Raw genomic sequence first — 21,739 nt, 5'->3', positions numbered from 1 at the left:
AGGGAGTTAATTTTGTTGCAAATATCTTAGCCTTTAAAAGAGACTCAAATTATGCAGTATATGTAGAAATAACTGTTTAACTTTTTGTTAAGTATTCTGAGTCTGTTTCTCACTTAATTGTAAGAGATTTGATCAAGGCCTTTACTAGTTTCCAGTTACTGGCCTACCTAGATTCATAGAAGATAGAATTGAAAGAAACCATAGAGATCATCTAATTCAAGCCCTTTATTTCATAGCCAAGGAAGATAAACTCCAGGGAGATAAAATGACTGCTAAAGTAATTCTTTATTATTGTGGCTTAGAGTTAAGCCATAGATTTAGTTAAGGGTTGTGAGTTTAGTAGAGTCTTTTGGTGTTTTTCCTTGGGGCTCATTGTTAGACATCCACGAGAAGTTAGAAATGCAGGAGAGGTGGGAGGAACCGGATGATCTGATCCAAGTGCCTTTATTTGATGCTGTGTTTATAGCAGCTGAGTCCAGATCTTGTGCAGCCCCGAGGGGAGGCAGGAATGGTTTCTTTTAAAGGAAAAGTGCAGGGTTTGTGAGGGTATAGGGGAGGGGTTATTCTCTTGTTCTTCCATGAGGGTGCCTCAGGGTTCCAGGATGTGAGCCAGGACTATGAGTTAGGTAAAGGGCGGGCTGTTCCCAGGTACGGGGGGCGGGGGGGGGGTGCAGTCTGACCACTGGCCATTGTGGCTGGCGCCAGATGTCTGTTGTGGGAGGTGGGAGAGAGTTTTGATTAATCTGTGGGCTACCAAGCAAGTTGGGATAACTGAGTCATGAGCTGTCCATCAGATTGGAAAACTGGCCTGGCTGGATCTTGAGCAGTCTGGCGGACTGGGAAACTGGCCTGACCCTTCCACTCATCAGTTTTCCAGTTAGAAGTTCATGACTCTCCTTCTAGGAAGGCAGAGAAATGCCTAGCTATTGTGCATTTGGTGCTAAAGCAGCTGAAGGGGTCTCAGGAGAAGGAGGGATTGTCATCAGTACTTGACTATCTTCTGATCTCTTCATCCTGATATCTCCTCTGTCTTCAGTGGATAATATCCTCCTAACTGGATCTTTTCTGGTCCAGTTTCTATGTAGAATAAACCTCCTGTTTTAATGGTCACTTGGCTGTGTAGGATAGGAAGGAGACCAGCATCCAACTGTGTTGTTAAGAGGCCTCAAATCCCTGCCTCTTCCCTGTTTGGGTCTTACATTTTCTTTTAACTCTCCGGTTCCTGAATCTTCCTGGGATGTTATGGCTAGAATTAGTGACATTTTTCTTAGTAGTTATTTAGTATTAAATTTCTCAGTTTTACCAAAGAGGTTTTCATTTGCTTTTTTTTCCCCAACTACAGCTTACATTCAGTATTATTTTGTATTAGTTTCAGATGTACAGTGTAGTGGTTAGACAGTAATATACTTTAAAAAGTGTTCACCCTGATATTTCCAGAATTCACCTGGCACCATACAGAGTTATTACAATGTTATTGACTATATTTCCTATGCCGTCTTTTATATCCCATGACTGTTTTGTAACTACCAATCTGTAGTTCTTAATCCCTTCACTTTTTTAACCCAGGCCCTCAATCCCACTCCCCTCTGGCAACCATCAGTCTGTTCTCTGTATCTATGAGTCTGTTTCTGTTTTGTTTGTTTGTTTTTATTCTTTAGATTCCACATGTAAGTAATTTTGTCATTTTGTCTTTCTCTGACTGACTTATTTAACTTAGTATAATACCCTCTAGGTCCATCCATGTTGTTGCAAATCACCTGCTTTCTACCTTGAAAAGATTTATCAACTTTTCTCCTCTGCCTACCTTTATTCTCCTATTTTCTTTGTATTCGCAACTTTATACCTTTTAATTTCTTTGTTCTAATGTTAATGATGTTTTAGAAAACATAGTGATAAATAAATGTGTTCAATCTATTATGTTTAACTGGAAGTCTTACCAAGAGATGATTTAGCCATTGTTTTCTGAGCTTTAGTTATTTGTATATCAGGCATACCACTTTTCACATATTTGCTTCACATCTGTACTATGGTTTACTTAACGTTTTTCTTAAGTGGACAGTTTTTAAAAATAAAATTAAAGAGGCTCTTTATATTAAAAGGAAATTAGTGACATGTGACATCAATAGATAGTAACAGTGGTTTTTATTATGTACATTAAAGTGTATATATGGTTATTCATATAAAAACGATGATCAGAATGCCACCTAAAATCCTTTTGTATATCACTAGCATTATAAGAACCATATTCTGGAACAAAGAAGAGAATCTGGCTAAGATGATTGATATTGATTTATTTGGATTTGGCTTTTTGCCCATTTATTAAACATTCATTGGGCATATAATGAGTCATGCTAGATTCTGAGAATACAGAGGTGAATAAAAAACACTCTTTGCTCTCAAGGTTCTTTCAGTTTCCTGGTTAATTGGATATGAAAATAAGTAAGTTTAGTAAAGTGTTAAGAGCTAATGTAGAGGGTGCACTGGAAACACTAAGAAGGAAATGGTCCATTCTTGGGAAACAGGAAAAGCTTCATACAGGAGGTGACATTTCAAGATTTAGCAGGTGCTCCCTGAGGAGTGGGGTTGAGAATGGAGTTGGGTGTGGCTGAAGTCATTCTAGGTAGGGAACTTGTCCTGAGCAAAGATAGTGGTACATGAAATCTAAGTAATTGGAAAAAGGGGTGCGAGAGGAGGCTTGAAAGAGATGAGGCTAGAAAGGTAGCCAGGGCTGCACATTGTAGAGGGACTAGTATGTATGTATGTATGTATGTATGTGCATATGTGTGTGTGTGTATGCATGTGGGCCCTGCTAAGGAATTTGCACTTTATCCTGAAGGCACTGAAAAGCCCTGCATTAATCAGGCACTAAACATTTTTGGAGCAATATGGCCCACCTGTGGAGGACTCATGTATTTAGATATGATCTGTTGAGGAACTTAGCTCTTAGTTTAGGGGAAACAACTAACGAATAGCTGACAAAAATACATTCTTTATCCAAGTAAACTTAGTTTCTGTAGTGATCTCCTTTTGAAATTCTGTAACACAACTTTCCATCTTCCTTTCTAGAGTCTCATCAAGTCCTAGCTCAACTGTTGGACACTTTGCTTGCAATTGGCACTAAGCTCCCAGAGAATCAATCTATCCAGATGCGATTAGTTGATGTAGCCTGCAAGGTAAGAGTAAAATGGTAGAAACATGGTTGCTTTTTTCCTGAACAGTTTTGGTAAGAGCTGCAAGAACTGCTTAGATCTACAGTGTCAATTTGTAACTGAGAATTGCCAAAGATTTTTTTAAGGTTTTAAGAGCTGTCTCATTTTGATGTTTCTTGATGTTGGATTAGGAATGAAGTTGAGTAATTTCTTGTAAAATTAACTTCCAAATATTCCCCCCAAAATGAAAAGAATTATATTAGTTACTGTGTATACTGTGCCAAATATAACCACTCTGCTTATTATGATACCTTATATTTAGTTTTTCATTTGTTCCTCACAGTCCTTTAGGTAAGTACTGTTATCCCTGTTTATAAAGGTGGGAATTGAGGTTTTGGGAGTTTAACTTGTCCAGGTTTTCATACGTAGGAACTTGCAGAACCAGTGTATAAACTCTGGTTTTTCTGGATTCCAAAGCCCATGCTCTTTTTGTTATGCTTTGTTGACTCAATAAACAGATCAACTAGACCCACACAAGTGTTTGGGAAAGGTTTTTTTAAGTTTCTTTTTTCAGATTATAAAAGAAATGGACACACATTAGTTGTGCCTTTTGGTTTAATTTGGAGCTTTTAATTAGCTGCTTTTTGTACATAACAATACCTATTAAAGCTTGTAGAATTGGTTTTACTTTTAATCTTTGTGATAAATTGATATTGAGGTTATAACAAGACAAGTATGTTTGAATTGAACACAGTATTATATTCATAGAATTAGAACACTATTTCTGTCCTGGCCTGGTGTGGCTCAGTAGATTGGGTGCTGGCTGGTGGACCAACGGGTCGCCAGTTCTATTCCCAGTCTAGGGCACATGCCTGGGTTGTGGGCCAGGTTCCCCATGGGGGTCTTGCAAGAGTCAGCCACACGTTGATGTTTCTCTCCCAGTCTTCCTCCCTCTTTTCCCCTCTATAAAAGTAAATAAATAAAATAAAAAACAATTTCTGAACTCAGAAAAGAATGTTTTAGTTTTGTTAATAGAGAACAACAACAAACAAACATAAAACACTTTGACAACATTAAGAGCCAGAGTGGAAAAAACTAGGGATTGTACTGAGAGAATAAGTATATCTCAGTGTGAGAGAATGTACTTATGAGGTCTGTCTGGAAAAAGTCGAACCATTAATATAAAGAGAACGGTTTGCACAACATTGATGTAACCTGGCAGCCAATGAGAGTGGACTAGAATGCGCATGTGTAATCAATGATGATTCCATTGTACTAATCATTGTGGGCAGTGGATGCCATTGAATGAGCATGTATACTCTCTGGCCGTTGCCTTCAAAATTACTAAGTGATAGGGCAATGAATTTGCATCAAATTCTTCATTAAGCTTGAACATTCCTCCGTGGAAACAATTCAGATGATTCAGAAGGCTGCAGCTGTGGGCAACTGGTGACTGACAGCTTCATCATGACAACACACCCTCATTCTGTTGCAGAATTTTTTGGCAAAACATCAAATCACCCAGGTGACTCAAGTGCCCTAACAGCCCAGATTTGGTGCCCTGTAACTTCTGGCTTTTCCCCAAACTAAAATCACCTTTGAAAGGGAAGAGATTTCAGACCATCGATGCAATTCAGGAAAATATGACAGGGCATATTGATGATGATTGGGAGAACTGTGTGAGGTCCCAAGGTGCCTACTCTGAAGGGGACTGAGGTGTCATTGTCCTATGACAATGTTTCTTGTATCTTCAGTAAATGTCTCTGTTTTTCATATTACGTGGCTAGATACCTACTGGACATACCTCATATATACCTGTGAGGTTGTGCTTGTAAGAAAGGTCTTGTACTAAATGAATTGTTATGCAATGTGAATAAACTGATGACAAATAAAGAAATTGAATTAGTAATGAAAAACAAAACAAAAATCTACCCACAAAGAAAATTCAGGCCCAGATGTCTTCAAATCAAACATTTCAACAAGAATTAATACCAGTTCTTCACAAACTTTACCAAAAATTAGAAGAGGAGAAGATATTCCCAATTCATTCTCTGAAGTGAGTATAATCCCAACACCAGAACTAGACAAAGATATTGCAAGAAAAGCAAATGAGACCAATGTGTCTCATGAACATGAATGCAAAAATCCTTAACAAAATACTAGCAGATCAAACCCAGCAATATGTAAATAGGATTATACACATGACCAAGTGGGATTTATCCCAGGAATGCAAGATTGGTTCAATGTCTGAAAATAAATTAATGTAGTGTGCCATAAAAATAGAAAACCATATGATTATCTCAATAGACATAGAAAAAGCATTTGACAAAATTCAACCACATTTCAGTACAAAAACACTAAAGGTACTGAGAGTAGAATGGAACTTCCTCAACTTGGTAAAGGGTCTCTGTGAAAAACCGACAGCATCAGACTAATAATGAAAGACTATTCTTTCCCCATGTAAGATCAGGAATAAAATAAGTATGTCCTTATGTCTCCCTTAATTTCTTCCAGCATTATACTAGAGGCCCTAATAGTCAGGGCAGTTGTGCAAGGAAAAGAAACAAAAGGTAGCCATGCTGGAAAGGAAGAAGTAAAACTATCCCTGTTTATTCGTATAACGTGATCTTGTATATAAAAAATCTTAGAGAATCCCCCAAAACTATTAGAATAAACAAGTTCAGCAAGGTTGCAGGATACAAAATTAATATACAAAAAAATCAGTTGTACTTCTATATACTTGTAGTGAGCAATATGAAAATGAAATAAAGAATGACCCATTTACAATAGCATAAAAAATAATAAAATACTAATAAATTTAGCAAGAGAAGTATGAAACTTATACTTAAAGGTAACATTTTAGAGGGAACCAAAATAGTTAAAACAGTCTTGAAAAAGAACAACAAAAGTTTGTCTTTACACTTGCCGATATCAAAACTTAGTACAAAGCACCGGTAAGCAAGATGGGGTACTGCATAAAGATAGCTGTGAAGATCAATGGAATATAACTGAGAGTCCAAAAATAAACCTGTATGTCTTTTGTCAGTTGATTTTAATACCGATGAATGGAGAAAGGATGTGTATGACATAAAATTTACCATAGTAACCATTAATAACCATATTAATGTACAGTTCAGTAGCATTAAACTGTGTGCTACCATCACCTTCATCTATTCCCAGAACTCTTCAGTTTGCAAAACTGAAACTGTACCCATTAACCATAACTGCCCATTGCCCTTTTGCCCCAGTTCCTAGCAACCACCTTTTTATGTCAGGACTTGATGAATTAGACTACTCTAGGTACATCATATAACTGCTGTCATATGTAATATTTACTCTTTTGTGTCTGGCTTATTTTACTTAGCAATGACCTTACTGTTTGGGCAGCTGTAACAAATATACTGTTATACTGTTAAATATTTACACTGTAAATACTGTTAAAAAAACAAGGCGGCTTAACTTAAACCTTTATGTCTCACATTTCTGGCTGACAAACCCAAGATCAAGCTGCCAGCAGATTTGGTGTCTGGCAGTGGCCTTCTTTCTGGATGATGGATGGCTGTCTTCTGTGTCCTTGCATGGTAGGAGAAGGGAGCTCTCTGGAGTCTCTTTTATAAGGGCACTTATCCTGTTTATGATGGCTCTATCCCCGTGACCTAATCACCTCCCAAAATCTCCACCTCCAAATACCATCACACTGGGGATTAGATTTTAACATAAGAATTTTCGGGAAACACAAACATTTAGTTTATAACATGTCCTCAAAGTTTGTCCACATTGTAATGTGTCAGAATTCCATTCTTTCTTAAGGCTGAATCATATTCCATTATATGTATATGAAACATTTTGTTTATCCATTCATCAATTGATGGTCACTTGGGTTGCTTCCACCTTTTGGGTATAGCAAATAATGCTGCTGTGAGCAAGATTGTACAAATATCTCTTCAAGTCCCTGCTTTCAGTTCTTTTGGGTATTGTTATGGACTGAATTGCGCCCTTCCATACTTGGACGTTGAAGCTCTGACCCAATGTGATTGTATTTTCAGATGGGGCCTTTAAGGACATAGTTCAGGTTAAATGAAGCCAAAGGGCCCATTCTAATTAAATAGGACTGGTGGGTGTCTGTATGAGAAGAGGAAGAGAGACCAGACTGTGTCTATGTGTGCATATAGGAAAGGCCCTGTGAGGACACAGCAAGAAGGTGGCTATTTGCAAGCTAGTAACAGGGCCCTCCTTAGGAACCCAGTTTGGTGGCACCTGTTGGACCTTTGGCCTCCACAGCTGGGAGAAAATAACTTCCTGTTTGTTAAGCCACCCAGCCTGTGGTATTTTGTTATGGCAGCCAGTGCAGACCAATGCAGGTATATACCAAGAAGTAGAATTTGCTGGGTCATGTGGTAATGTTATTTTTAATTATTTGAGGAACTGCCATACTGTTTTTCACAGTGACTGTACCCATTTTACCTTATCACCAGCAATGCACAAGGGTTCTAATTACTCCACATCCTAGCCAACATTTTTTCTTTTCTTTTTTGGCCCTAGCCATCCTAATGGGTATAAGTGGTATCTCGTGGTTTTGATTGATTTGTAATGATAAGTGACTAGTGATGATAAGCATATTTTCCTTTTTTAAATTTATTCTTTATTTTTTAATATGTTTCATTGATTATACTATTACAGTTGTCCCATTTCCTCCCCTTTATTCCCCTCTGCCCTGCACACCCCCTTCCACCTGCTTTCCATCCCTTTAGTTCATGTCCATGGGTCATACATGTAAGTTCTTTGGCTTCTACATTTCCTATACTATTCTTAACCTCCCACTGTCTATTTTCTACCTACTATTTATGCTACTTATTCTCTGTACCTTTCCCCCCGCTTCCCGCTCACTGATAACCCTCCATATAATCTGCATTTCTGTGATTCTGTTCCTGTTCTAGTTATTTGCTTAGTTTGTTTTTGTTTTTATTTTAGGTTTACTTGTTAATGGCTGTGAGTTTGTCATTTTATTGTTCATATTTTTAAATCTTTTTCTTAGATAAGTCCCTTTAACATTTCGTATAATAAGAGCTTGGTGGTGATGAACTCCTTTAACTGTACCGTATCTGGGAAGCACTTTATCTGCCCTCCCATTCTAAATGATAGTTTTGCTGGGTAGAGTAATCTTGGATGTAGGTCCTTACCTTTCATGACTTTGAATACTTCTTTCCAGCCCCTTCTTGCCTGTAAGGTCTCTTGGGAAATCAGCTGAAAGTCTTATTGGCACTTCTTTGTAGGTAACTGTCTTCTTTTCTCTTGCTGATTTTAAGATTCTCTCCTTATCTTTAATCTTGGGTAACTTAATTAGGATGTACCTTGGTGTGTTCCTCCTTGGGGCCAACTTCTTTGGGACTCTGAGTTTCCTGGACTTCCTGGAAGTCTATTTCCTTTGTCAGATTGGGAAAGTTCTCCTTTATTGTTTGTTCAAATAATTCTTCAATTTCTTGCTCTTTCTCTTCTCCTTCTGGGACCCCTATAATTCAGATGTTGGAACATTTAAAGATGTTCTGGAGGTTCCTAAGCCTCTCCTTATTGTTTTGAATTCTTGTTTCTTCATTTCGTTCTGGTTGAATGTTTCTTTCTTCATTCTGGTCCACAGTGTTGATTTGAATCCTGGTTTCCTTCCCTTCACTGTTGGTTCCCTGTACATTTTCATTTATTTCACTTAGCTTAGCCTTCATTTTTTCCTCTAATTTGCAACCATTTTCAACCAATTCTGTGAGCATCCTGATTACCAGTGTTTTGAACTGTGCATCTGATAGGTTGGCTATCTCTTCATTGCTTAATTGTATTTTTTCTGGAGCTTTGATCTGTTCTTTCATCTGGGCCTTTTTTTGTTTTTTGGTCTCAGCACACCTTTTACACAGAAAGGGGTAGAGCCTTAGGTGTTTACCAGGGAGAGGCAACCCACATCACTGGGTTGTGACACTGTATGTTGGGGAGGCGTCTGAGAGGGAACACTGCCTCTTGCTCTGCTCTCTGCCGGTTTACAGATTGGGCCCTTCTGGTGCTGATTCCCAGGTGGGTTGACTTGTGTACATTCTAGGACTCTGTGGGTCTCTCCAACGAACTCTCCTGTTAGGCTGGGAGTTTTTCCCACTGCCGCCTCAACCCCCAAGGTGTTTTCAATCAGAGGCTTTGAGGTGTTATTTCCCTCGCTGGAACCCTGAATTTCAAGGTCTGTTTGGCTTCCCAGTTGTTCCTCCAGGTTTATCTGCATGTGAATGTGGGGCTGCTGCCTTGCCGCAAGTCCTTTTGGCCTGGCTGCCCATCTCCATCCCTCCTACCGGTCTGGATGAATATGTCTTCTTGAACTCCTTGGTTGTCGGTCTTTCATACAGTTCAATTTCCTGTCATTTCTGGTTGTTTTTTGTTTTTAAATTTGTTGTTGTCCTTCTTTTGGTTGTTCTAGGAGGCACAGTGTATCTACCTACGCCTTCATCTGTGATAAGCATATTTTCATGTGCTTATTGGCCATTTGTATATCTTCCTTGGACAAATGAGATTACAACCTTTAAGGAGTCATTAGCCAACAGTCAGGCTTGGAACAGATATATAACATATTATACTATGCTTCTTGGAATAACAGAAGTAACTGAGGTATAAAAGTTGCTAGGAGGAGAAAAAGTGGGGTGAGAGTATTAAGATCATTCTGTAATAGATGTTACCTTACTTGGTTTTTCAAAGAAATAATTTGTCAAATGGGAAAGATAAGGGCAAAGTTTCTTAACTAGTATTGTTTTAATTGCTCCTAAATAGGGATATGGTGTGGTCGTTGGTACTTAACCTAATTAGGGAAGGTTTTACAGAGAAAGGGATAGTTCAGCTTAGACTTTAAGATCTTAACGTGTACAAGAGTTGATTAGGCAAAGAGAATGGAAGGAGGAGTGGGTGGGAAAAGCCAGAGAAATAGGAAATGGTTAGAAAGGAGCACATTATATTAGAATTTAAGATGGCAGTAAAGCAAGACCCGTGGTTCTCTCTCTCTCTTTTTCTTAATTGATTATGCTATTACAATTGCCCTAATTTCTCCCCCTACACCCAGCACCCTCTACTTCCTCCAGTGATTCCCCCTCTTTTGTTCATGCCCATCAGTCATGCATGTAAGTTCTTTAGCTACTCCATTTCCTATACTGGTCTTTACATATCCATGGCTGTTTTGTAACTACCTATTCATACTTCTTAATCCCCTCACCTCTTTACCCATTCCCCCAGATCCCCCCTCCCCACAGGCCACCATCCTGATGTTCCCCATATCTATGATTCTGTTTCTGTTATGCTGGTTTGCTTAGTTTTTTTAGATTCAATTGGTTAGTTATATATTTATTACCATTTTAATGTTCATTGTTTTTATCTTGTTTTTCTTAAGTCCCTTTAACATTTCATATAGTAATGGTTTGGTGATGATGAACTCCTTTAGCTTTACCTTATTTGGGAAACACTTTATCTGCCCTTTGATTCTAAATATAGTTTTGCTGGATAGGGTAATCTAGGTTGTAGGTCCTTGCTTTTCATTACTTTGAATACTTCTTGCAAATCCCTTCTAGCCTGCAAAGTTTCTTTTGAGAAATCAGCTGATAGTCCTACGGGAATTCCTTTGTAGGAAATTACCTGCTTTTCTCTTGCTGCTTTTAAGACTCTCCCAACTTTTAATCTTTGGCATTTTAATTATGATGTGTCTTAGAGTGGACCTTTTTGCATCTAGTTTGGCACTCTCTGTGCTTCCTGGACTTGTATGTTTATTTTCTTCACTAAAATAGGGAAATTTTCTTTTATTATTTTTTCAAGTAGGTTTCCAATTTCTTGATCTTTCTCTTCTCCTTCTGTCACCCCTATGATGCGAATGTTGGAATGTTTGAAGTTGTCCCAGAGGCTCTTTACACTGTCCTCAATTTTTTGGATTCTTTCTTGCTGTACTGATAGGATGTCTTTTTCTTCTTTATGTTCCAAATCATTGATTTGATTCTTGGCTTTATCCTCTCTGCTGTTGATTCCCTATACATTTTTCCTCATTTCAATTAGTGCCTCCTTCATTTCTGATTGGATCATTTTTATGCTGTTGAAGTACCTGCTGAGTTCCTTGAGCTTCCTTATAACCAGTGCTTTGAATTCTGCATCTGTAGATTGTTCATTTCCATTTTGTTTAGTTCTTTCTTTTAAAATATATTTTCTATATACTTTCATTTGTTCAGTTCTTTTTCTGGAGTCTTGTTCTGTTTTTTTTTTTTGTTTTTGTTTTTGTTTTTTTTTTAATTTGGGCCATGTTTCTTTGTCTCCTCATTTTGGCAGCCTCCCCGTGTTTGTTTCTATGTATTAGGTAGAGCTGCTTTGACTCCCTGTCTTGGCAGCATGGCGAGGTGTCCTGTAGGGTCCAGCCTGTCCTGTCACCCAAGCCCTGTACTTGATGTATGCCCTTTGTGCGGGCTGAGTACTCCCTTCTCTTGTAGATGAGAACTCCCTTCTCTTGACTGCTATCAGCAGGTCAATGGGCAGGATATACCTAGTCCAGTCAGCTGATAGGACTGGCTGTGACCCCTGGACAGCCACCACCTCCCTCCATGGCTTGTGGAGGTGGTTGGATGGTGCTCTGACATGGTCTCTAACTGTCCACTAGGTTTGCAGGCTCTGGGGTTTCCCAGGTGGTACAGACCAAGGTCAGCCTCCACCTGTGTTCTCTCTGGGGCTCTTTGGCATAAGCTATATAGCAATCTGCAGACGGCTGCTGCTAGTGCTGGGCCTGGAGCCCCTCAGTAAGAGGTACGGGGTGGGAGGGAGGGCTTAGCTGTTGCTTGTTTGATTGGATTTAGGAAGGTCTCTAGCCCATCCCTTTCTCCAACAGTGGAAAAGCCACTGTTACCAGCTTGGGTGGGCCCATAAGTTAGATGTGGAGGTCCCTTAGGTAATCGTCAGGGCAGGGCTCACCATGCAAGCCAGGGTGATGGACATTTAGATCTGATGCTGTTGCACTGTGGTTCTGTCTGGGAGAGGGCTCAGAAAAGGTACCATGACCATTGTCTGCAGTTCAGACTGGGAGGAAGCTGTTGCCCAGCTCTTATTCTGATGCCAGATACTTCAATTCCTTCCATTTACCACTAGTGCCCTTCAAGATGCTGACCTGGTGCTGGAGCTCAGGTGGAATGAATCTGAGGAAGTTTGTGTGTGGTGCAAGGCCCTTTAGAGGAGAGCCTGAGAATCCCTCAATTTCTTCTGCTGACCCAACCCCCACTGGTTTTTACAACCAGCAATTATGGGGACTTTGTTCCTGGGCCAGGAACCCTGGGCTAGGGAGGCTGGTGTGGAGCTGGGACCTCTTGCTCTTCGGTAGGCATCTGTGAAGCTGAGATATCCCTCCTGATTTTTATCCACCATGCTTGGGTGTGAGAACAGCCATTCCACATCGCCGTGCCTCCTATCTGTCTCAATGTGGAGTATGTGGAAGCCACACTTACCTCCTCCCAGGAATAGACTGGAACTGCAACTGAATTATAGAGTGGTCATCCTGAATAATTGCACACTAGCTGAAGAGGTCTTACTAGCTGAAGAGGTCTTAATAACCAAGGATTTACAGAAGAACTACATCAAAACTAGTAGGAAGTATGGAGATTCAGAAAGGGCTGGCCACACTTAACCTGTCGCTGAGGTTTTGAAGGGATATCTCAGCTTGTGGGGGTTCCCTCTGAGAAGTGTAGGGTCTAAATCTCAAGCAAGGATACCCAGCCCAGATCATCAGAGCTGGAAACAGGTGCCCACATAAGATCTGACTTTGTAAAGCAGTAGAGTTTCAGCCCTGGCTGGTGTGGCTCAGTGGATTGAGCATGGGCCTGTGAACCAAGGGGTTGCTGGTTCAATTCTCGGTTGGGGTACATGCCTGGGTTGCAGGCTAGATCCCCAGTGGGGGGCACGTGGGAGGTAGCCACGCATTGATGTTTCTCTCCCTCTCTTTCTCCTTCCCTTCCCTTCTCTCTGAAAATAAATAAAATCTAAAAAAAAAAAAGAAAGAAAAAAAAAGCAATAGCGTTTCTGTTCATCAGGGAGAGACAGGAGTCTTCTAGAGTCAGAGGCTCCCTCTTAAAGTGCCAAGGCACAATAATTTTGTTTGTAGCCACTTACCCTGGTCTTTGGATGGCACAGCAGATGAGATTCATATGAGGAGAGCCTGGTACTGGAATAAAAACAGACATATAGATCAGTGGAACAGAATAGAGAGTTCTGAAATAAACTCACACCTTTTTAGTCAAGTAGCATTTGAGAAAAGAGGCAGAAACATACAATGGGGTAAAGATAATCTGTTCAATAAATGGTGTTAGAAAAATTGACAGATACATGCAAAAAAAAAAATGAAACTAGACCACATTCTTACACTGTACAAGAATAAACTTAAAATGGATTAAAGATTTAAAGATTACCTTTAAAACCATAAAAATCCTGGAAGAAAACATAGGCAGTGAAATCTCAGACATTTCTTCTCTTGACCGGTGTAACTAAGTTGGGCATTGACCGTCAGGGTGAAGAAGGGTCACAGGTTCGATTCCCAGTCGGGGTACATCCCTCGATTGTGAGTTTGGTCCCCAGATGAGAGGTAACCAATCAGTGTTTTTCTCCTTCTCTTTCTCCCTCCCGTATTCTTTTTCTAAAATAGATAAATAAGATCTTCAAAAAAATTGCGGACATTTCTCATAGCAATATATTTTTCTGATATGTTGCCCTGGGCAAGGGAAACAATAGAAAAAATAAACAGCCCTGTTTGGGTAGCTTAGTTGGTTAGAGTCATCCTTTTATTTATTTGTTTTTTAAAATTTATTTTTAGAGCGAGGGAAAGAGAGGGAGAGAAACATGAATGTGTGGTTGCCTCTTGCACTACCCGCACTGGAGACCTGGCCCACAATCCAGGCATGTGCCCTGACTAGGAATCAATCTGGCAACCCTGTGGTTCGCAGGCCTGTGCCTAATCCACTAAGCCACACCAGCCAGGGCTAGAGTGTCGTCCTGATATTCCAAGGTTGCAGGTTCAATCTCTAGTCAGGGTACATACAAGAAGCAACTAATGAATGCATAAATAAGTGGAATAAAAAATTGATGTTTCTTTCTCTGTCTTTTTCTCTGAAATCAATAAAAAAAGAAAAAAGAAACAAATGGGACTACATCAAAGTAAAGATTTTTTGTACAGCAAACAAAACCAACAAAATGAAAAGACAGCCCACTGAATGGGAGAATGTATTCATTAATGACACATCTGATAAGGGGTTAATATCCACAATTTATAAAAAACTTAAAAAGTCAACACCAAAGAGAGAAACAATCTAATTAAACAATGGGCAAAGGACCTGAAGAGGCACTTCTCAAAGAATACAACAGAAAATGTTAATCAGAGAAATACACATTAAAGGCACAATGACATGTCACCTCACACCTGTCAGAATTGGTGTCATCAGTAAATCAGCAAACAACAAGTGTTGGTGAGAATTGGAGAAAAGGGAGAAAGGGAATCAGTGTGCACTATTGGTGGGAATACAGATTGGTGCAGCTACTGTGAAAGGCAGTATGGAATTACCTGAAAAAATTAAAAATAGAACTGCCTTATGACACAGCGATTCCACTTCTGGGAATATATCCAAAGAAACTGAAACACTAATGCAAAAGAATATATGCACCCCTATATTCATTGCAGCATTATGTACAATAGTCACAATTTGGACACAGCTCAAATTTCCCACAGTACATGGGTGCATTAAAACTGTGGTACATTTATACAGTGGAATACTATTTGGCTAGTAAAAAGATGGAACTCTTACTCTTTGCAACAGCTCTCCAGGATGGACCTGGAAAGCATTATGCTAAGTAAAATAAACCAGTTGGAGAAAGACATGTACCATATGATTTCACTAATGAACAAAATAAACTAACATAAAAAAAGAGAAACAGACTCATAGAGGACAGACTAACAGCTGTCAGAGAGGGTGGAGGTTGTGGGAATAGGTGAAAGAGGTGAAGGGATTAAGTAAAGGAAAAATAAACCTCATAGAGACACACACCAGTTTGGTGATTCCCATAGGTTTGGGGAAAGGTGGTAGATGAGGGTATGGGGCGATAGGTGATGATAGGAGGATACGACTTGGGATGGTGAACACACAATACAGTATACAGATGATTTATTATAGAATTGTACACCTGACACCTATACATTTTATTAACCATTGTCACCCCAATAAATTCAATAAAAAAGAAAAAAATAGAATTCAGACATCAGAGAACATCACAAGATATAATAGTAAATATTGTTTTGTTAAACTTTTTGTGTATATATTTGTGTGTGAGTACTATGTTGCAATGTAATAGACATTTCTTACTTTGGGCCTCAGACTAAAAAGTTTAAAAGGCATAGTTCCACACCATGTTATGACTTACTGTGCAACCTCATTTTATTAAGGTATTTTTGTTCTTGTTACTGCATTATATAAATAGCTTATTTTAGTAGCTTTGGACTAGGTATAAGAAAGAGATAACTGATAATTTGTTAAAAATGTGGTGAGAGGAGAGGATCCAAGATAGAGGAATAGGTGGTTGCACTGTGCCTCCTCGCGCAACCAAAACTAAGGACAACAAGAATTTACAAACAAAAATGACCAGAACAGAGAGAAATGAACCGAAGGGAAGTCTGAATACCATACATCCAGTCCGGTAGGGAGGGGCAGAATCGGAGGCCTACAGAGAGGGGTTGAGGGGTACCGGCAGGAAAAAGCGGGGGCTGGCAGACTCGTGCGCAGGGCGCAGACCTCAGCTGACAGACTGGTGGCAGACCCTGGGCACGGGAGGCATCGAGCAGACCCAGTGAGGCTTGCAAGGCAGCTGGCTGTCCGCAGCTGCCAGTTCGAGTACAGACAAACTAAGTGAAAATGGGCAGTGACACAGACCGCGCAACCTAGGGATCCAGTGCTGGGAAACAAAGCCTAAAGGCACCGACTGAAAACACCTGTGGAAGGTGAGGCTGGGAGATTCTTTCAGCCTCACAGGAGGCTCCTTGGAGAAACCCAGAGTCCGAGAGAGTGCACAAGCCCACCCTCCCGGGAGCCGGCACCAAAGGGGACCAATTTGCTTGTGGGAAGCTGCAAGGGGGACTGGAGTCTTGGTGAGAGCGGAGCAGGCCCCATTGTTCCCCCTCGAACCCCGCCCCCACATACAACGTCACAACCCAGCGACTGAGGTGCCCCGCCCTGGTGAACACCTAAGGCTCCGCCCCTCATATGTAACAGGCGCGACCAGACCAAAGGAAAAATATAAAATAAAAAAAGATGGCTCAAACAGAGTTAAAAACCCCAGAGCCAATTTTGTTAAGCGACTGAGAAATAGCCAACCTATCAGATGCACAGTTCAGAGCACTGGTGATCAGGATGCTCACAGAATCGGTGGACTTTGGTCATAAATTAGATTAAAAAATGCAGATTACAATAAGTGAAATGAAGAAAAATGCACACGGAACCAATAGTGATGGAAAGAAAACTGGGTTTCAAATCAATGGAAGGGACCAGAAGGAGCAAAGGAACAACCAAACAGAAAAGAATGAAGAAATAAGAATTCAAAAAAATGAGGAGAGGCTTAGGGACCTTCGGGACACCTTTAAATGTTTCAATATACGAACTATAGGGGTACCAGAAGGGGAAGAGGAAACACAACAAGTGGAAAAGTTATTTGAACAAATAATAAAGGAGAACTTCCCCAATCTGGCAAGGGAAATAGACTTCCTGGAAGTCCAGGAAGCTCAGAGAGTCCCAAAGAGGTTGAACCCAAGGAGGAACATGCCAAGGCACATCATAATTACATTACCCAAGGTGAAAATGAAGGAGAGAATTCTAGAAGCAGCAAGAGATAAGGGGACAGTTACCTACAAAGGAGTTCCCATCAGACTGTCAGCTGATTTCTCAAAAGAGACCTTGCAGGCAAGAAGGGGCTGGAAAGAAGTATTCCAAGTCATGAAAGACAAGGACCTACATTCCAGATTGCTCTATCCAACAAAGCTTTCATTTAGAATGGAAGGGCAGATAAAGCGCTTCTCAGATAAGGTCAAGCTAAAGGAGTTCATCATCACCAAGCCCTTATTTTATGAAATGCTAAAGGGACTTATCTAAGAAAAAGAAGATAAAAAATATGAACAGTAAAAAAAGACATCAAACTCACAGTTAGTAACAACCACACCTAAAACAAAAGCAAACTAAGCAAACAAAGAGAACAGGAGTGGAACCACAGAAATGGAGATCACATGGAGGGTTAGCAACAGGTGAGTGGGAGGAGGAGAGAGGGGGAAAAGATATAGAGAATAGGTAACATAGACAATAGGTAGAAAATAGGGGGAGGGCAGGAATAGTATGGGAAATGTAGAAGCAAAAGAACTTATGACACATGGACATGAACTAAGGGGGGAATGTGGGTGGGAGGGGGTGGGTAGGGGAGTGAAGGGGGAGAATGGGACAACTGTAATAGCATAATCAATAAAATATATTTTTAAAAATGTGGTGAGAACAGCTAAAATGAAAAAAGGCTGACAGTACTAAATGTTGGCAAGGATGTGGCAAAATTGGGACATTTATGGATTAGTGATGGATGTGTAAATTAGTACAAAGGCTTTGTAAAACTATTTGGCAGTGTCTTCTTAAACTGAACATATGCATGCCCTATGACTCAGCAGTTGTATTGCTAAATATATATCCAACAGAAATGTGAACATGTACACCAAAACCCATATTCAAGAATAATCATAGTAGCAGTCAGAGTAGCCCCAAACTGGAAATAACTCAAATATCTATCAGCGGTAGAAAGGATAAATGGATTGTGGTATATCCACAAATGGAATACTATACAGTAAATGAGAATGATCGAACCATGTCTGTATGGCATACTGTAATCTCCAATTTCACAAAGATAATATTAAGCAAAAGGAACCAGATACTATTTAATTTTATAAATACAAAAATACACAAAATAAATCTGTGTGTTAGAAGTTAATGCCCTGGCTGGTGTGGCTTAGTGGACTGAGTGCGGGCCTGTAAACCAAAGGGTCATTGGTTGAATCCCCAGTCAGGGCACATGTCTGGGTTGCAGGCCAGGTCCCCACCCAGGGGTGTATGAGAAGCAACCAATCACACATTGATATTTTTCTCCATCTGTCTTCCTTTTCCTCACTCTAAAAATAAAATCTTAAAAAAAAATAAGACGTTAAGATACTGGCTATTTTTGATGGTGGTGGACTAGTTACTGAGAAGGGACCTAAGGGGATTTCTGGGTTGTTGGTCATGTTCTGTTTGTTTATCAGGGGGGCTGTTATAGGTGTGTATTTATTTTGTGAAATTTAATTGAGCAGTACACTTAAGATTTTTACATAACAGTGTATGGATATTAAGTTTTAAAAATTTATAAATTTTGGTTTGTTTTTAGATTTGATAACAAATAAATGCAATTTAGAGGCCACTTTTAAAGTATTCAGTCCTACCTTTCTTTACAAGGCAAAATGCCAGCTGATGGGGGAGGGCCACAGTGATGAACAAATAGGAGTCTTATTTTTTATTTTCTAAGGACTTATGATTCTTTTTGGAAGATACATACTCAGGTAACATGATATTAGGCAGGCTGTGGGGAGAATGTAGTGTTCAAAGTCATTCCTTAAGCTGATAGAATGCTTTTGTTTCTGTTTTTTTTTTTTTAACACATCTTAATGTGTCCTTTATTTCTGTCTTTTTATAGCACCTGACAGATACTTCCCATGGTGTAAGAAATAAGTGCCTACAATTACTTGGTAACCTTGGCTCTTTGGAGAAAAGTGTCACAAAGGATACAGAAGGCCTAGCTGTCAGAGATGTCCAGAAGATTATAGGGGACTACTTCAGTGACCAAGACCCCCGTGTCAGAACAGCAGCTATAAAAGCAATGGTAAACAGGGTCATGGAAACTAAATGGGGATAGTTTTGTTTATTTTTCATTTGTATATGGCTAATGATGCCTTGCATACATCCTGAATCTCCCTGCTGGGATACGCCTTATGCATACTTTTCAGGAAGGCTTGGTAGCATCAAAGAGCTTAAAGGCACACATTTCTGCATAAAAGATGTGATTTTCTTTGGGCTTCTCTGGTAGCTTTCTCCTTTGTTTCTGGAACATGGAAGCTCCCTGCATGTTTTATTACATCAGGTTCAGGTGGTACTGTACTTTCTGTGTTTCAGATATACAGGAGAAATTTACCCACTTTGGTGGGGTACTTTTTAGGAGGAGATGGTGTTAATCAGTTTTTCCTCAGCCTTATCATTGTTTCATATTTTTCTCATATCCCTTTAGGAGAATCTATTGGTTAGATTTATTAAGTGTTTGAGTATGTCTACAAAAATGTCTCTGACCAGGTTTCTTATTTATATAGCTGTGATTTTGAATAACGGCAGGAGAACCGTGTTAACCTGATATAATGGGGGGAAATATATGAGATTGTGGGGATACATTGGAAGTATGGGTTTTTTCCCCCAATCACTTAACCTAGATCTTTATTTTATAGTTGCAGCTCCATGAAAGAGGACTGAAGTTACACCAAACAATTTATATTCAGGTACCTTAAATGACTTATCTGCTAGGGAAGGGGAGGTATGGAACTGGGAACGTGGCACACTGGTTGTCAGCATTTGAGAATGTACAGCTTCACCTCACTAATAGCATAGCATTGATTGGGATGAATGTGAGGTTATATTCAAAATATACATTCTAAGAAGAGTAAGGAGGATATGTAATTGAATAGCACTAGTGTCACAGGTGGGCACAGGTAACCAGGTTCTTGGTGATTGGGACAAAGAATTGAACTGAACACGCAGAGTTTATAGCAGAGAACTTGGGAGCAGGCCCACTCCAAGCAGAGATTGACCTTATGGGCTGGAGGGACTCTATTACAGGGCAGATCCTTCCTGGCTAGTTTTGGTGGGCTTTTACTGTGCATGTGCAAATAGCTACATCATTGTAAAACTACTGGGCATATGGTCTCCCATGATTTTCCCTGATTGGCCACCGGAGAAAGGGTCGCACAATGTTACCAGATGGAACCTCCCTTTTCTTGAGGCACCCTGTATTAGGTTTGTCTTGCCAGCTGCCAGTGAATTATAGCTCTCCAGGTCAGAGGTTGGTGAAAAGGAAAGGAATTGTTTATTCAAAAGTCATACAGACTTAAGAGTAATGACTTAATGTCTTCATTAAAATCCCGAAGTCCCTTAAAACACCCACAAACACACACAGTCGTTCCTTCCCCCCTTTGCCCAGTCTGGGGTACCATATCTCAGGAACAGAAATAGAGGTCTGTGGCTCAGGTAGCCCCTGGCTCTTCCCAGTAATTGGTGCTCAGCTGGCAGGCCTCCCTCGGTTCCCAGCACTATCAGCTGTGTCACCAGGATCTCCAGTTCTTAATACAAAACCCCGTAGCACCTTCTCATTGAACCATCAGCAAGAGTCCTTTCACCCCTTTCCCTCCTGAAGTGTCTCTCCTGCATTCTTCTGAGCTGCTAAGAGAGAGCTCTGCATTGCTGCTACATCTTGCTTTCCAGCTTCCTAAGCTGCATGGCAAAAGGAGACCCACATCTGCATGGTTGTCTCCTACTAAAGCTGCATGGTTCTTCTCTGCTAAAGCCGAGTGCTTCTTCTCTTCATGGCTGCCGCACCTGGGTTTAAATCCCAGCACCAGTCTTCCTCTGTAGCCCCATTTTGGACTCTTCCCACAATTGGCTACACTTGCCAGCATTCCTGAATTTTTACAGCTTTTCTGGGCTGCCATAAAAAGTCCAGGCAGGCATGGCCCTGTGGTGTGGAGCCAGTCATCTCCAAGCTCTTATTCAGGCTCTGTAACCAGGGAGAGTTGCTCCCAGTTATATCCTGGGTAGAAGTCACCCTATCCCCCTGGCTCAAAGCATGGCCACAGCTATTTAACATATCTATGAAACCAGTTAAAGATTATAGATATGTTAAATGACCGTTCTAGAGGTTGTCTGCAAAACAGCTGTCAGTGGCCCTGCTCCATATGTTCCATTCCCAGTTCAGACTTGCGGGGGTAAGGACATCCCATAATTTTAATATTTCCTGGACACCCTGAGTTCTGGACCCCATTACAAATCCTTCTTTTGGGGGCCCCCTGGCTGCACCCTCTTACACTAGTATATGTGGAAAGAACTTTTAGGAGGATTTAGGTAGCTCAGTATAAATATCAGAGTATACGAAGGGAAGTGTAGTGTTCAGAATAAAGAAAGTGGTAGACTTGCTGATCTTTGGTTGCTTGGGCCAAACTTGAAGTCAGTTTGGGCACCACACTTGATGAACTGGAGGAGGATGACCAAGATCCTGGGATCATATGAGATGTTACCACGTGGTTATTGTAGTATTTCTTTGTAGTATTGGTAAAGAAAGGCACAATGAATTCATAGTATAACTAGGAGAAGTGGATTGCCTTGCCAAAAAACCTTACAGAGTAGCATTTCTCTTGTAGAATAATTGCAGGAATCTAGAGACAGTCAATCTAAATCTGTGGTCTGAGACCAGATGTTATT

The 21,739-nt window shown here is 40.3% G+C and overlaps 1 protein-coding gene across 1 annotated transcript in view; it reads left to right on the top strand.

Annotated features, from left to right (window-relative positions):
- INTS4 (integrator complex subunit 4) overlaps positions 1 to 21,739 on the top strand; it is a 118,342-nt gene that overhangs the window by 30,383 nt on the left and 66,220 nt on the right. The window contains exons 5-7 of the mRNA XM_045818356.1: positions 3,067 to 3,173; positions 18,918 to 19,103; positions 19,717 to 19,767. Coding sequence (XP_045674312.1) covers positions 3,067 to 3,173; positions 18,918 to 19,103; positions 19,717 to 19,767 — 344 coding nt within the window. The remainder of the gene's footprint in view (positions 1 to 3,066; positions 3,174 to 18,917; positions 19,104 to 19,716; positions 19,768 to 21,739) is intronic.

The sequence above is a fragment of the Phyllostomus hastatus genome, unplaced genomic scaffold (genome assembly GCF_019186645.2).
Source record: "Phyllostomus hastatus isolate PE091 unplaced genomic scaffold, TTU_PhHast_1.1 phas_scaffold_317, whole genome shotgun sequence".
NCBI lineage: Eukaryota > Metazoa > Chordata > Mammalia > Chiroptera > Phyllostomidae > Phyllostomus > Phyllostomus hastatus.
The sequence above is the reverse complement of the archived record's forward strand: the minus strand, read 5'-3'. Positions and strand labels throughout refer to the sequence as shown.